Source organism: Panthera pardus, unplaced genomic scaffold (assembly GCF_024362965.1).
Source record: "Panthera pardus isolate Hobbes unplaced genomic scaffold, ASM2436296v1 HiC_scaffold_11, whole genome shotgun sequence".
NCBI classification, from domain to species: Eukaryota; Metazoa; Chordata; class Mammalia; order Carnivora; family Felidae; genus Panthera; species Panthera pardus.
In genome coordinates, this window is record NW_026526666.1 from 74,832,639 (window position 1) to 74,846,660 (window position 14,022).

Consider the following 14,022-nt stretch of genomic DNA (forward strand, 5'->3'; position numbering starts at 1 on the left):
ATCCCCAGCTGGTTACTGAATTATCCCCCATTTAAAAAATGTATTTGTAATAAAATTCCAAACACATACAGAAGTCACAAGAATAGCACAGTGAATGTCCATGTACTCTTTATCCTTGATAATTATCAACACATAATCGATCATGTTTTATTTGTATCTACACATATTTCCTGCCCCCTCCTGCCCAGTTGCCCCAACATAATATCATTCTGTCATTAAATATTTGGTATGTATGTCTCGTAGATAATATTTTTAAAACAATCATAATAACATTATCATGTGTTTATAAACTAACGATAATTCCTTAATACCAACTAATATTTACTCAGTGTTTAAATTTTCCCTGTTGTCTGTCTGTCTGTCTCCTCTCTCTTTCTCTTTATTAGTTCCTTTGAATCAGGATTCAAATAAGATCCACATATTGCACTTGGTTGACATGTCCTTTAAGTCTCTTTTAATCTATGGGTTCTCTTTCTCTCTTATTTTTTTTTCTTGCAATTTGTTGAAAAATCTAAGTAATTTGTCTTTAATTATCTCCCACAATTAGATTTTGCTGATTGTATCTCTATGGTAACATTTGACACATTTCCATGTTCTCTCTTTTCTAGAAATTGTCAGCTAGATCTTGAGGCTTGATCAGGTTCAGGTTCAATTTTTTCATAAGAACATTTCATAGCTAGTGGTGTTTACTTCTATTGGGAATCATATATATATATGGTCTCGTTTCTCTCATTTTATAATGTAGCAGCTGTTACTGCTTGTGGTCTAGATCAAGGGTTGCCAGATTTTCTTAAAGAGTTAGACAGTAAAACTTTCAGGTTTATGGGCCATACATTCTCTGTTACAACTAGTCAGCTTTGTCATTGTAATACAGAAATAGCCACAGACAATACATAAATACATGGGCAAGGCTGTGTTCCAATAAAATCTTATATTTACAAAAACAGATGACTGGCCTGCTGGCTATAATTTGCTGACTCCTGATATAGAGCAATCAATTCATTATGGTTGCAAAATGGGAAATTTTAATCTTACAGTTCTGTCCACATAAATTAAATGGAATATATCTATTAAACTTCCATCACATTTTTGGTTATTGTGAGGTTATAGTTCATGGAAGAAAGCTTAAATGCTTGATTCTTTACCAATTTTCAAAATAATGAATTAGTTTACTAACATCCTCCAAAAATATTTAAGGACGTTTTTGTTGTTATTGTTATTTAGTATCATAAACCCAAGGATTCTTACATATTTGACATGTTTCATTCCATTACACTAACTGTCCTTACTGATTCTTGATTTGTCCCATCATTGGCTGCATAGGAGCCTCATCAAATGGTTTCCTGACACTTTTTTTTTTTTTCCTTTTCTTTCTTTCTTTCTTTTCTTTTTTAGAGAGAGAGAGTGCACCAGTGGCAGCACGGTGCAGCGGGGGAGGGTAGAGGGAGAGAGAGTGAGAATCTCAAGCAGGCTCCACACCCAGTGCAGAGCCCGACACGGTGCTCGATCTCATGATCCTGAGATCATGAGTTGGGTGCTTGACGGACTGAGCCACCCAGGCATCCAGTCTTCTAACACTTCATTGTTTGATAGCTGTCTTGGATTTTTGAAATTTCAAAATCTTCCAGAGTCATCTTTTTTTGTTTGTTTGTTTAATTCAAGTTAGTTCACATACAATGTAGTATTGGTTTCCGGAGTAGGACCCAGTGATTCATCACGTACATATAATAATGTCCAGTGCTCATCTCAACAAGTGCCAGGCTCATCTTTTAAATTATCTGCCTCAAATATGGAATCAGCTATTTCTTTTAGATGCCCAGTTCTTCCGGTTCTTCTTAGTGGGAAATGGTATTTAGAGACTATTATCTGAATCCTAGAGTACTCAGTGCTACTGGGTTGGTCATTCTTTCTACATCTTTTTGATATAGAGAGATAGGAACTGCCTTATTGTTATTATTACTGTTACTATTATTATTATTAAGAAAAAATCATTTGTTCATATTGATACTTCCTACTAAAGTTCAGGACAAATGGTGCTTTTATTTACTTTATCTTTGCTGTCTTTAATCTGTATCTCCTTTATACCACAACAAAACCCTAGTTCTCCATATCACTAGCAAAATAACTCAGTTGTTTTATCCTATTATAGCACACAGGACAACAGTCTCAGAATAACAGTAGCAACACTTACCACCATTATCATTACTGACGGTGTTTGAGTTACTTGCATTTCTTGTTTTCCTACCCTCCAATGAAGGATAGTCAATATATTATAAGTTTGCTTGGATTAGTTTCTCTCTGGGTGGCAGTGCCACCAACTTGGTATAAACCTGGGTTCATTTGTTGTATTGTTTTTTATTTTTAGAGATTGCTTCTTGGAAACTTTCCTTTATAAACGTATATGTGATACACATCATTCTTAAAGTCAAATCTGTAAAGTGAAGTATATTGAGAGAAATCCCCTTCACTTTCTTCCCTTCTTCTGCCATAGGTAGCCCCTGTCTATATTCCCATTTTTTAAAAATACAAATATCCGTGTGTGTGTCTGTGTGTGTACATATACACATAAGGTATTTCCCACCTCCTTATATAAATGACAGCATACTATACATATTGGTCTTAACCTTACTTTTTGCCACTTAATGAAATACCCTAAAGATGACTTCTTAGTAGCATGGAGATATTCTTCATTCCTTCTCAACCTGCTTGATGAATTGCTATTTGGAAACATCTTGATAGGCTATTAAAAAGTAGAGTTGACCCTTGAACAACACAGGCTTGAACTACACAGCTCCACTTATACACAAATTTATTTCTGTAAATACAGTATAGTACTATAAATGTATTTTCTCTTCCTTAATATTTTCTTAATAACATTTTCTTTTTTCTACCTTCCTTTATTATAAGAATACACTATATAATACATATAGCACACAAAATATGTGTTAATCAACTCTTCACATTATCATTAAGGCTTCTGGTCAACAGTAGGCTATTAGTAAAGTTTGGGGGAAGTCAAAGATTCTACGCAATTTTTGACTGCATGAGGGGGTGCATGTCAGTGCTCCTAACCCTCACATCAATCTTTCAGTAACTTCTCTAGAAATGTACAAATCCAAAAGGAAACCAAACCACCCCTAATTCATGTTTAAACATAACTGAGAGTCAAGAATACCACAGATTTTAATTACATTTTCAGATATAAAGATCTGAAACCATTAGAGCTAATACCTGACTCATACCAGAATGAATAGTTTTATGTAGTTAGAAATTGCATTTAAAAGGGGGAGGGCAGTGGAGGCCTAACACAGTCAAAATAACCTCCAGGAAAATATAGGCCCATTTAGAGTGGGAAATACTGAGAACAGAGCTAAGACCTACTTCCCTACTGGGGAATCCAAAGGAAGCCAGTGGTTCGAAAGTCTGGATTGAGGGACTAGAGATAGCACTCTTGAGAAGACATCTACCTTTGGGGGAGGGTAGACATATTGAAGGAAAAGCAGGGCATTGTAATTCAGAATTATACAGAAACAGAAGAGAATCATAAAGCCAAAAGACACATCAGACACTTCCCATCCCAACAGCCTCATCTACTAAAGAAACTGCATTTCATTAGGTCAACAGAAAATTCATAACCCGAGATCCCTGCCAAAATAGAACCTCCTGTTTTTGCTGGTCCAGGAAAATATCAGACATTTCAAATGATTAGGAAATAGCAATCGACACCTATAAAAAGCTTCTATCTGACAAAAAGCAAAGATGAGGCTAAAACCATTTTAACTGTTAAAAATTCTGCCAAAATCAGTGACTAACCAGAAGAAAACTATTGCACAACAACCCAACTTGAATTAAACAAGTATTGACAGATATGAAAAAAATACCATGAATCATAAATTTTAAAAGTCAGACTAGAAATGTACAATAGACAGGAAGATGTAAAAATGGAATTGTCCAAACTCAAGAAAAAAATTGAAGAAAGACAAAATAATCTCAATTGACTCAATTCCAGGGTGCCCAATGGACACAGGTTTAACTGAAAATGTAATAAGGGACATTGAGAAGAGAAATAAAAACAGCCAAGAGAATAAAAATAAGTATTAGAAAAGGTTAAAAAGTATCAGAAAGGAACTGTTGGATATAGAACATAGTCAACATAGATTCAATGTGTATGTGTAAATGTATGTATGCATGTGTTATTGGAGTGTCTGAAGAAGATAAACAAAGCAATGAACCAGAATTAATACTTAAATTTTTCAAAAATTAAAACCCAAACTTCTGTTTTGAAAGGGCCTACCTTATTCCTGGAAAAATTGATTCAGATTGGTTACTCTAAGATCTATTCTAGTAAAACTATTACATTCTAAGAATAAAGAAAAATTTCCTCTAAGCCTCCAGAAAAAAGGCCAAATTATTTACAAGGGAAAGAAAGTCAAGTTTGCATCATCCTTTGCTATAGCAAAGTACAAAGCAAGACAAAGTAGAGTGGTGTTTTTAAGAAATTCAAGGAAAGAAAATAAGATCTTGGGGTTTTATATCTATACAAGCTGTTTTTTGGGTACTGAGATTATACTGAAATGTGTTCAGCATGCAGGAGCTTAGGAAATGCTGTAACCCAAGCCCTACCGGAGGAATGAGTTACATACAGAAAGAGCTTCATCCAAACAAGGAATGATCAATCTAAGACAAAAACAAAGGTGGAGACGGGGTAGAACAGTATGGTATCAGTCTGGGTCCAATGAAAAGAGAGAACCCACACAGTAATTTGAACACAGAAAGTTTAATATAATTATTAACTGTAACACAGGCTTGGGGTATTGGTGTGTTTGGCTAGTCAAAAGGAAAGAGAACTCTAATGAATATAAGAGCAGACGTAAGGGCAGGCCACTACACTGGAGCTGAGATAGAGGGCCCAAGGAGGAGCCTCCCCTCTCCCATCCTCAGGGCTGAGATGTAGACCTTGTTGGAGGGGACGCAGCTGTGGCTCACTGTACGAGAGAAGTCACTGTGGTGCCACAGCAGTGGACTTTGCTAGAAATTTGCCTTCAGGGGTGCCTCTGGGGAAAGCTGTTCATGGACAGATGTCTCTCTGGAGTGCTATAAAGCCATTTAAGTGGAGCAAGGTGGTGGTGGTCGTGGTGCTGGCTACTGATATTACTGGCTGTCGTGAACTGCAGAATATGGTCAAGAGAGAAGGTGGGATTGCTGCAGGAGCCCACCAAGCATTCACACCGGAAGCAGGAAGCAAACCTCCTCCCTCCTGTAATATCCTTAGATGGGATCAAAGGATATCACCTAAAACTGATACACCAAATAGAAGCCTAAATGAGGAAAAGGTAGATTAAGGATACTATAAAATATGTTAGTATAAAGGTAACTACTAAAATAAAATTCCAAAACTTCCTTAATAACAAAGGAGCAAAAAGATCAAGAAACAGACCACACAGAGAAGGAGATGAACTAAATATGGAAAGCACAGTAAATAAAACCTAATGTGACAGGGTTGAAACCAAATGTGTGATTTATATTAATAAATATAAATAGTTTTAACTGACCTATTCAAAGGAAAAAAATTCAGATTGGTACTCAGAGTCAAACCCAGCTTTATACTGTGTATAGGAAACATACCTAAAGTCAAATAAATGAGAAAGACTAAAAATAAAAGGATGGTTAAGGGTATGAAAAGGAAAGTCAAACAATACAATAACAGATACTACAATTCTGATATTAGACAAGGCAGAATTCAGACCAAGAGGGGCGCCTGGGTGGCTCAGTCACTTGAGTGTCCAGCTTTGGCCGAGGTCATGATTTCACAGTTCGTAAGTTTGAGCCCCGCATCGGACTCACTGATGTCAGCACAGCCTGTTTGGGATCCTCTCTGTCCACCCGCCCCCCCCCCCCGCCCCTCCCCCACTCATGCTTGCACTCTCTGTCTCTCTCTCTCTTTCTTTCTTTCTCACACAAAAATAAATTAAAAAACAAAACAAAACAAAAAAGAATTCAGACCAGGATGCATTCAACAAGACAAAAGAAGCCACTTTATAATGCTTAATGGTGACACAATTCACAATGAAAATGTAATAATTAAAAATATTTTGGAACCAAATTACAAAGAACGTGTCTTTGTAAAATGGAAATGATTGTAGGTGCAAAGAGATAGAGACAAACACACTGATAGATTTAACACACCTCTCAAGGCAAGGCAGGCCAAGAGGACAAAAGTTAAAGGTATTGAAGTCTTTCATGAATAAGGTAGATCACGTATGTGTACACATATCACACTCTGTTTCCTGGTGAATATCCTTCTACATTGAAATCTAAAACTCTAAACAACTCTTGTTTGAAAAGGGAAATATAAACCAAAATTGCAAAACTCCTAAAAAATAATTAATAAACACGTATCGGAATTTTGAGATCAGTTAAAGCAATGGTTGAAAGAAAACTGATAGATTTAAATACTTGACATCAATAAAAATGGAAGGATAAAAATTAAGCATTTAAATTCCCAATTCAAAAAGCTAGAGAAAGAGTCACGACACAAAGAAAACAAAAAGGAAAAAGAAAAAAGAAAGGTAAAAGCAAAAGTTAATGAGGTGGAAAATAGAAAAGCAATAAATCAAAATGCCGGTCCTTTGGGAGGATAATACACAAGATACACAAACTAAGTAGTTAGCCTACTAAAGAAAAGGAATAAGCACAGATACACAAAAGTAGAGATGACCAAGGGGGGAAATAACTCTGTGTAAATAAATTAGAAAAGTGAGGTGAAGTAGGAAAATACTATTTGTCAAATCTGAACCCAATAGCATTACAATATTTAAACAGGTATGTAGAAAACATATGAAAATTTTCAAAGAACTACACCTGCAGCAGAGCACTTAAGTGCAGATTATTCTACAGGGGAGTCCTACAAAACTTTAAAGACCAGATTATCTACTACTTAAATTGCTAGAGGTCAGTGATACCCAACAGAACTTCTGTGACGATGGAAATGTTTTATATCTATGCTGTCTAGCCACATATGACTACTGCAACTAAAGATTTTTAATTTTGTGTAATTGTAATTTAAAGTTAAAAAGCCTTATGTGGCTGGTGACTGTCTACTGGACAGTTCAGCTCCATACATATCATAGAAAAATAGGAAAACATACAGATTTCTTTTTATGAAGTAGGTAGAATTTTGATACCTAAGCCTGATTTAAACACACACACACACACACACACACACACACACACACACACACACAGTTTCATGTATGAATTTTGTTACAAAAATTCTAAGTAAAATATGAGAAATGAGAATTCAACACATTTAAAACAATAATTTATCAAAGCAAATTAGTGGGGTTTTTTTCTGGAATAAAAAGATTTAACTTTAGAAAAATCATTAATGAAATTCACCATATTAAGATCGTTATAACAGGGATGCTTGGGTGGCTCAGTCAGTTAAGTATTTGAGTCTTGATTACAGTTCAGGTCATGATCTCACAGTTCATGAGATTGAGCCCCAGTTGGGCTCTGGGCTGACAGCAAGGAGCCTACTTGGGATTCATATTCTCTCTCCCCTCTCCCTCTCCCTCTCCCTCTCCCTCTCCCTCTTTCCCCCCTTCCTCCTGGCTCATGCTCTCATGTACTCTTTCTCTCTCAAAATAAATAAACTTAAAAAAAAACAAAAACAAAAAAAGATAGCTATAAGGAAGAAAGTCGTCTGACCTTTGACGAAAATTAGCACACTACTAAAGACTCAACATTTCCTGATTTCAAAACTTACTACAAAGCAACAATACTCAAGACATGTAGTACTGGCATAAAGATATACTTATAGGGGCGCCTGGGTGGCTCAGTCAGTTAAGTGTCCAACTTCAGTGCAGGTCATGATCTCACAGTCCATGAGTTCGAGCCCCGCATCGGGCTCTGTGCTAACAGCTCAGAGCCTGGAGCCTGCTTCGGATTCTGCGTCTCCCTCTCTCTCTGCCCCTCCCCTGCTCACACTCTGTCTCTCTCTGTCTTTCAATAATAAATAAACGTTTAAAAAAATTTTTTTTAATTAAAAATAGAATTACCATATGATTCAGCATTTCCACTTCTGCGTATATAGACAAAACAAAAGTAGGGATTCAAGCAGATATTAGTATACCTATGTTTAGCAGCATTATTCACAATAGCTAAAAGGTCGAAGCAACCGAAGTGTCTATCCGTGGAAGAATGGGTCAACAAAATGTGGTATATGCATACAACAGAATATTACTGAACCTTAAAAAGGAAGGAGATTCTAACCCGTGCGACAATGTAGATGAATCTTGAAGACATTATGCTAAGTGAAATAAGCCAGTCGCAAGAGGACAAACACTGTATGATCCCACTTATAGGAGATACATAATACAGGCAAATTTATAGAGACAGAAAACAGAATGGTGGTTGTTAGGAGCTGGTGAGGAGGGAGGAATGCAAATTACTGTTTAATGGGTACAGAGTTCACTTGGGGAAGATGAAAAAGTTCTGGAGATGGATGGTGGTGATGGTTGCACAACAACGTGAATGTACTTAATACCACTTACTTTTGAGAAAGAGAAGGGGAAATATGTATACACACACACATTTTATAATATACATGAAATTACATATTTTATATACTTATTTTTATGAGAAGAAACACAGGAATGTTAAACCAGAAAATAAGGAAAAGGTCACCTATTGGGAGTATCTAGGAATAGTGTGGAAAGTATAGCAATGAGAGTGAGACTTCTCTGAGAATACTCTTTTATATTCTCTTGACTTTTGCATTATGTAAATGTTTTACTTTAAAAATAAAACTAAACCAGAGAAAAGAACAAATCATATTCTGAAATTGATTACAAACAGAAACAAACTGAACTATGTGTCAAATGGATATCATAACATTGGGACACACTTCAAAGAAAAAATGGAGCTCCAAATAAATCCTGATGTTTTATTAACAATGTTAGTGGTTTTACCTTAATCTGAAGCTATTTTGCGTGTATTGAGGATAGGGCAAGTGAGTAAAGAAGATACAAATATAGGATGGGGGAAGATGAAGAAGAACCCTGTAGTATAGAATTTGAATTGGAGGTATCTATTATGAACTCTTAACTTTAAAATGTGTATATAATTATATATACATATATATATATATATATATATATGTATATATATTTGTATTATAATGATATAAGTTCTGTTCATTGAAAAGGCCTAAAAGTAATGACACCTCAGTAGCAATGTGGTTTCTAAATCCCATTCTCCACTAAAAGGAATCCTGGCTCCTTGGAGAAATGACTGATTCCAGGGCTGAGCAGAAGAGAAAATGTAAGGTGAATTTGGAACATTCTATTATGCCAGAAAGAAAAGAAGTCTTAAAGAACAGAAACATATCAGAAGGACACAGGAGCCAGCTTGAAGGGGCTCTGATCAGCCAAAACTGGAACAATAAGAGTAACAAACAGAATAATGAAAACAAGAGAACAATGGTATTGGCATCCATAGGTCCCTAGTGATACACATAAAAAACTTTAGAGTTGCAGGGAAAGGTCTAATTGCAGAATGTCAGCTAATAAGTATAGAGAGAATGATAGAAAATTACCATTTTGCAACCACCATTTTAATTGATTCAGGCAAGGATAATCAGTGAGTGCTAAAACCACAGGGTAAAAAAGCTTATTGGAGAATAGGGTATTCACATAGTCTCAGTGTTTCCTATTAATTACAAAGGGAAATTATAATGGAGAAGTCTGTCAGTCACTCCTTAACAAGTGATCAAATTCAGTATCATCGATAATTAGATAAACCACATTATGTGCTTCTTAAAGTAATGAAGTGAGAAGTACTCAACATCACTTGTATTTTTGTCAGAACTGTTTAGCATGAATGTAATCATAAGGAAACAATCAGAAAAAAAAATCCAAATTGTGGGATATTCTATTAAACAGCTAGCCCACAGTCTTCAAAAATATCAGTTTCATGAAAAACCAGCAAAAGACAACAGGGTTGGTCTAGATTAAAGGAGGCTAAAGAAACAGGACAACCAAATACAATATGTAATTCTCGTTCAGCTCCTGTACTTAAAAAATTCAACTGCTATAAAGGACATTTGGGGGACAGTTGAGGATATTTTAAGTTAAATTTCTTGGGAATGACAGTATTGCAGTTTTAAAGGAGAACGTCCTTGTTCTGAGGACAAATGTACTGATGTATATTTAGGGGTGAAGTGTCACTATGTTTCTGACTTTCTCATAGTTCAGAGGAAAAAGTGTGTGTAGATAGATGGAAAGCAAATATGGTGAAATGTTATTAGTTGTTGAATCTGGGTGAAGGATACATAGTTGTTCATGTACTGTTTTTGCTACTTTTCTCTAGGTTTAAGATTTTTCAAAATAAAGTTTAAATAAATTATGTACATAATTATACATATATATGTGTGTGTGTTCATGTTCCCCAGGCCTCCTCTGGACCTCTCCCCAGAGTTGCTGAATCAGAATCTCTAGGTAATGGGGCTTGGGATTCTGCATGGTAAAATGACTCTCCCGAGACTCTAATGAAATCGGTCTATATTTGGGAAATATTGCTCCAGAAGAGCCTTCTTCTCCTGTAAAATCTTGTATGGTTTTTGTGTGTATGTGTGTGTGTTCTGTTCACATAGGAACATTCGTACCCCCCTGCCAGAGTCTTCCGGGGGGAAAGGTGGAAAGGTAGAATGATTTTCAGGTGACATTATTATCTCAATGCTGCCAACCTTTTCCTCACACCCTGTTGTTTTACTAACCTATTCTACTACTCAAGACTGTGATTATTTCTTCTAAAAAAAAAAAAAGTCTGTCTGGATCTCTGGTTCTCAAACTTGGCTGCCAGTTAGAATCACCCAGAGAGCTCTTAAAATTTTCAGTGCGTAGGCCTTACCTCAGATCAGTTAAATCTGAATTTCTGGGGTTGGGACCAATGTATTCTTTAATGCTCCCCAAGGGACCCCAGTGTCCATGTTGGATTGTCCCTGGTCTAAAACAGAACCTGGCTTCTGGTGAGGCTCCTAGTCAAGTGTGTCAGGATCCCAGCACAAAGTGCCTGGTCAGCAAACTTGGTCACATGCTCTGGGGTGGGTATATGTGGTACCTTGACTTGAAAGGAACCCTTTGTATATTCCTGTCACTGATCTGTCTTTTCATTTGCTAAGTAGCCTCCAGGGCCTGTCAGTAGAAAGGGGGATTTAAAAAGATAAACGTCTCATTTATCACAGAAATATAAGCTCTTTATAGAAACCTGTGGGGGTGGGGCGCCTGGGTGGCTCAGTCAGTTGAGAGTCGGATCACGGTTCGTGGGTTCGAGTCCCGCATCGGGTGCTGTGCTGCCAGCTCAGAGCCTGGAGCCTGTTTCAGATGATGTGTCTCCCTCTCTCTCTGCTCCTCCCTTGCGCTCTGTCTCAAAAGTAAATAAACATTAAAAAAAATTTTTTTTAATAAAAATAAAAAAAGAAACCTGTGGGGGTGGAAATAACCCAAAATCTTAGAGAGAGATTACTTTAACTGTTGGTTTCTTAAATGCTTATTTTGCAGAGACAATTTTAAAAGTATTCATTAGGGGCACCTGGGTGGCTCAGTTGGTTATGAATCCAACCTTGGCTCAGGTCATGATCTCATGGTTCATGAGTTCAAGCCCCACATCAGGCTCTGTGCTGACAGCTAAGAGCCTGGAGCCTGCTTCAGATTCTGTGTCTCCCTCTCTCTCTGCCCCTCCCTTGCTCATGCTCTGTCTCTGTCTCTCAAAAATAAATAAATGTTAAAAAAAATTTTTTTTAAGTATTCATTAAACTCCTTCTTCTCTACAGCAAGGACCCTGCCAGACCCATGCATACATATATCATCTCAAGATTAGTCACAACCGCCCATTAAATTAATCTGAATTAACTTGAGTTTGAGTGTGTATATGGGGTTGCAACAGTGACGTGGGGATGGAGTCCTATGAGAACTATAAGGAATCCAGTCTCCCCAAATGGTCAGGTTGGGCATTCACTTCTTCCTCGAGGAAGACAGTGTGTTCAGCACCTCTATGCCAGTTTCACTTGTCCGTTCTTTCACGCATGGGGTAAAACTGAGATAGTGTACTCAACCTCAGTTTGGAAGCCTGGCTTTAGTTCAGTATCCTCATCTGACAAATACAGAAACAGGGAAAGGGAAGTGAGTTGTCCAGGATTGTACAGTGACTTAGTGGCATATTTCTGTACATGTATTTGTGGATGTACATGTATGTAAAGCTCCTCTGGGAGAAGAGAAAGTTTGGAATCATCTTGACGGCCACAGAGTCTAATAACTTCACAAAGCTTTGAATTATTATATGGGACAATGAATGGCGGGGTAGGGAGTGAGGACCCACAACCATGTGGTTCCTGGTGTGAGTGCTATTCTGTCACTTGCCACCAGAGGGCATGAGCTCTGATTAAATTCTAGACCTGCTGATCTACATCTCGTTCCAGAGCTTCCTCAGGTCAAGGTTAAACAAATGGATCCTAACTTCTTCAGTAATCCCACAGTCTTGGGAATATCTGGAAGCTCTTTATAACTGGTTCCATATAAATATTTTTAAAGAAATCCTAGGTAAGCACAGAAAACTCGCAGCATGCCTGGGTTTAGAATTAAAGAGACCTGACTTTGTAATATTAGCTCAGCCACTTACAAGTTTAGTTATGTGGCCATTGGTAAGTTAATCTACCTTGACTTTTAACGTTGAATTTCAGTCGCCTGCCAGATCCTTCATAAACTCTGCCATACCTGGTTTTTGAGTATTAAGTGGAATAACATAATAAAGTATCCAGCAAGTCTTGGTACCTGTTTAATAAGTGGAGATTTTTCCTTTGTTCAATAAAACTCTCATGGAAATTAAATTCTAGTTGGAAAAGACGTACACATTACAAGGAAAAAAGAGAGAAAATTCAGGCAATGATAAGAGCTAAGGATAAATAAGGGATCAGGGGGTGCCTGGGTGGTTCAGTCAGTTAAGTGTCTGACTCTTGATCTCAGCTCAGGTCTTGATCTCAGGTTCATGAGTTCAAGCCCCACCTTGGGCTCCATGTTGGGCATGAAGCCTACTTAAAAATATATATAAATAAGAAGGGAGCAGGATTTAGGAGGCTGTTTTAGGTAGGATGGTCTAGGAACACCTCTCTGAGATGATATTTCAGCAAAGAACTAACAAAGATTTGAGAAAAGGGGGGAGTCTTTGAGGCGGAGGGACACAGCTTGGTGTGTTTCAGGAACAGAAAGACCAGTGAATGAGGGGCAGATGAGTTATGAGAAGTAAGTTCATTCCAGACCGCATGAGCTTTGTTAACATGCCTAAAGACTAGATTTATTTGTGTTGTGTATGGGATGTAAGCACAACAGTGATGTGGTCTGATTTATATTTAAAAAAACACGCAAACCTATCATTCTGGCTGTTATGTGGAGAACAGACAGTAGGGAGGGAAAAGTAGAGACAGTCTGCTAGAAGGCTGCTGAGCATTCGAGGCAGAGTGTGACTGTGCCTTAGATCAGGGTGGTCACTGGTGGGTGAGAAATCTCAAATGGTGAGAAATGGTTTGATTCAAGGTACATTATTAGATGTGTGTGCCATCAAGCCTTGCTGACGAATCGTATTTGAGGGGTGCTAGGAAGGGAGGAATCCCAGGTGGCTTCTAGGCATTTTGATCTGAGCACCTGGGTTTTAATAAGTGGTGTCATTAAGTGAGCTGAGACACTGGAGAAAAGAGCAAGTTGGGGGCAGGCAGCAAAATCCAGAGTTCTGCTTGAGACTCATCTTGAGGCCTCTTAGCATCCAAGTGGACTTACAGAAAAAGGCAGATGGAAATACAAGCATGAAACTCAAGGCAGAGGTTTGAGCTGGAGATATAAATTGGCAGTCCTATTTGCCAGGGGGAGACTGGGGACCAAGAGGAAGAGAACCAGTGGCCAAGCACTGAGGTGCTCCCACTTTCAGAGGTCAAAATTTCTGACACACCTGTTCTTTTCTTCACAAGCAGGC

General features: G+C 37.6%; 1 protein-coding gene across 19 annotated transcripts in view; it reads left to right on the forward strand.

Annotated features, from left to right (window-relative positions):
- SCMH1 (Scm polycomb group protein homolog 1) overlaps positions 1 to 14,022 on the forward strand; it is a 185,876-nt gene that overhangs the window by 81,244 nt on the left and 90,610 nt on the right. Inside the window, exon 2 of one of the 19 annotated variants that reach the window (XM_019429168.2) lies at positions 10,454 to 10,499. The exons of the other annotated variants lie outside the window; for them this stretch is intronic. Coding sequence (XP_019284713.1) covers positions 10,454 to 10,499 — 46 coding nt within the window. The remainder of the gene's footprint in view (positions 1 to 10,453; positions 10,500 to 14,022) is intronic. 19 annotated transcript variants of the gene reach the window in all.